Source organism: Rana temporaria, unplaced genomic scaffold, assembly GCF_905171775.1.
Source record: "Rana temporaria unplaced genomic scaffold, aRanTem1.1, whole genome shotgun sequence".
In the NCBI taxonomy this organism is placed as follows: domain Eukaryota; kingdom Metazoa; phylum Chordata; class Amphibia; order Anura; family Ranidae; genus Rana; species Rana temporaria.
Genome location: NW_024404807.1, coordinates 3,397 through 6,153, shown reverse-complemented (window position 1 = coordinate 6,153; position 2,757 = coordinate 3,397). Strand labels below are relative to the sequence as shown.

At 44.7% G+C, this 2,757-nt stretch overlaps 1 protein-coding gene across 1 annotated transcript; it reads right to left on the bottom strand.

The window, feature by feature from the left end:
- Positions 1 to 249: 249 nt before the first annotated feature.
- Positions 250 to 2,464, bottom strand: LOC120923784 (E3 SUMO-protein ligase ZBED1-like). Its single transcript, XM_040335025.1, has 2 exons — positions 1,016 to 2,464; positions 250 to 815 (listed from the first exon to the last, which is right to left on the bottom strand). The coding sequence occupies exons 1-2, from the start codon at positions 2,462 to 2,464 to the stop codon at positions 327 to 329; spliced, it is 1,938 nt and encodes a 645-aa protein (XP_040190959.1). The 3' UTR covers positions 250 to 326.
- Between the last annotated feature and the right edge of the window lie 293 nt (positions 2,465 to 2,757).

Below are 2,757 nucleotides of genomic sequence, written 5' to 3'. Positions count from 1 at the left end.
AGGAAAGAATGAGGAGAGAGGGAGGAAAGAAGGAGGAGAGAGGGAAAAAAAGGAAAGGAGGAGAGAGAGGGAAAAAGGGGAGGGAGAGGGAAAGGGGAAGGGGAAGGGAAAGGGAAAGGGGAAAGGGAAGGGGAAGGGAAAGGGGAAGGGGAAGGGAAAGGGAAAGGGGAAAGGGAAGGGGAAGGGAAAGGGGAAGGGGAAGGGAAAGGGAAAGGGAAAGGGGAAGGGGAAGGGAAAGGGGAGTCTGGCAGGGGAGACAGAGAAATAAAAAATTTCAGTGGCAGAGACAATGCTATAAACAAAATCTATAAAATTAAAAACACTGCTCAGCATTTGGGAACATGTAGATTTTTCTGTAAGAACACCAATTGATCTACATGGTCTGGTTTGAGGGCGCTTCTTTTTGCAGTTACCACATCTCCTGCAGTGGAGAAAACCCGCTCTGCAGACACGCTTGTACCTGGGATACACAAGTATTGCTTTGACAGCCGAGAAAGGAGGGGAAATATGACCTCATGCTCACGCCACCAGTTCAAAGGGTCCTCAGTGAGAGGCAGAGGTGGGGCTTTACAATAGTTTTCCATTTCCTCTTCAGCCTTGGCATAGGGGGTCTTTTTGGGTTCTATTGTACCTTCAGTGTCAGTGAAAGACTGTCCCAGCAAACTCACGAGCAGCGATCTGGCCTTTTTGGGAGGAGATGGTGGAGATGGAGAATGGTTGTCTTCGATGGGTGAACTGTCCTCTTCTTCCAGAGTTCGTTTTCTTCTAGGCACTTGATGATCCTCTTGTGTCCTCTCACTCTCATCTGATGTAATCTGTGTTTGAACAAAAAAGAAACGGAAAAAAAACAATAAGTAAAAACACAAATGTCAATGCCTTTGATTCTGATGGGGTGATGAAAAAGCACAGGAAACGGACAGTACAGTTCCCGCACCGCATCAGATTCAGAAGCGTGGTAGTGCTACTGTCGTTTCAAGAAGAAACATGATGGAATTCTTCAAATTAATTTAATTACCTCCAAGGATGCAGCTTCCTCAGTGACTCCTTTAAATATCTCCAATCTTTCTTCATCTGTGAGGATGAAAGGCAGTCCCTTAAAGCGAGGATCCAGTGCAGAGGCTGTATGAAGGATCTTCTTCTCGGCCTCACTGCTGTACCTCTTCTGGAGATCTGTTCTAATAGAATTCTTGATCTCATGGATCATGGGTGTGTCTCCCATCGTGTCTGTCATGCTCTGGAGAAGTTGTGCATTTATAGGGGCAATGAGAGAAACTGTTGGATTGCGCTCTTCTGACATCAGCATGGTTGCATCCTTCATTGGCTTTAATGCACTCACGGCGTCCTCTGCATTTGACACATCTGTTTCGTTTAGAGTGCAGAGATCGGACTCTCCTCTTCTGACTTCTGGAGACAGCAAGGTGGCACAGACTGCAGGTTGTTGTTCCAAGAACCTCTCGACCATGTCGTATGCACTGTTCCATCTTGTTGCCACATCAGTTATCAGCTTATGATTCTTCAAGCCAAGACATTTCTGTTTCTCTTTTAGACAGTGGCTTGCTCTAGTGCTGCGGTGAAAGAATGTGGATATCCGTCGCACTCTGCCAAGAAGCCTAGAGAGTGTGGCCACTTTCAACGCTCGCTGGGATGCAAGATTCAGTGTGTGGGCGAAGCATTTCACATGAGGGAATTTTCCAACTTGAGCTGCAACTATCATGTTTGACGCGTTGTCGGTCACAAGCACTACAGATTTATCGGACAGCTGCCATTCTTCCACAACATGAGACAGTAGCTCTGCCAGATGAGCACCCGTGTGAGATTCATAAATGGCTCTTGTTTGCAGTACATGCGACAAAATCTGCCAGTCCTTACTAATGTAATGTGCTGTTATTGTAACATAAGACTCTGTCGTGACAGAAGTCCAGGAATCACACGTTATTGCGACTCGAGTTGCTTGGCTCATTGATGCAATTATCTGAGCTTTGGTTTCGTGGTAGAGTGCAGGTATGACGTTTTCTGTGAAGTAACTTCGTGACGGGATTTTGTAACGCGGCTCTATCGTCTTCAAAAGGTACCGAAACCCAGTGTTTTCCACAACAGAGTAAGGGCGCAGGTCCTTCGCTATGAAAGTTGCCACAGCTTTTGTTATTCTCTTCACCTTTTCAGAGTTAGGCGGCAAGGTTGACTGTAACATTGCATCAATTTTTGGCTGCTCTGGGTCCAATGCCTTGGTGGTGGTGGTGGCAGGTTTAAGTATTTCAGAGTGGAAACGGCTAACGTGGTTTCTCAGATTAGTAGTATTCCCTAGATATTTAATTTTTGTGTGACAGATTTTACACACAGCGTATGACTTGTCCAATTCGTGCTTCCCACTTTGTTCATAAAAGCCAAAATGTTCCCAGATGTTTGCTCTTAAAAAGCTAGGTGCATTTTTTATCTCTCGTTGCTTTTGGTCTCCTTCTGCCATTTTTATCTAGCATGCCATTGCCATCTAATTGTGAATTTGTGAGTAAAGATTGATAACACAACACAAGTCTTGGTTGACGTGATGATGAATGATGTCAAACTCTGTCAGTTTAAAAAAAAAAAAAAATATTGAGTGACTAACCCTAAAGCCTGCCACAAGATCAACAGAAAAAGTAACAAGTTTGTATGATATGTTAAAATCCTCATTGATTATTCTACCCCCACACGCAGTTGCTATTCGCACTCGCAGAGTCGCTCGCTAGTCAACTATCACCATCCATCATGTGTTAAAAA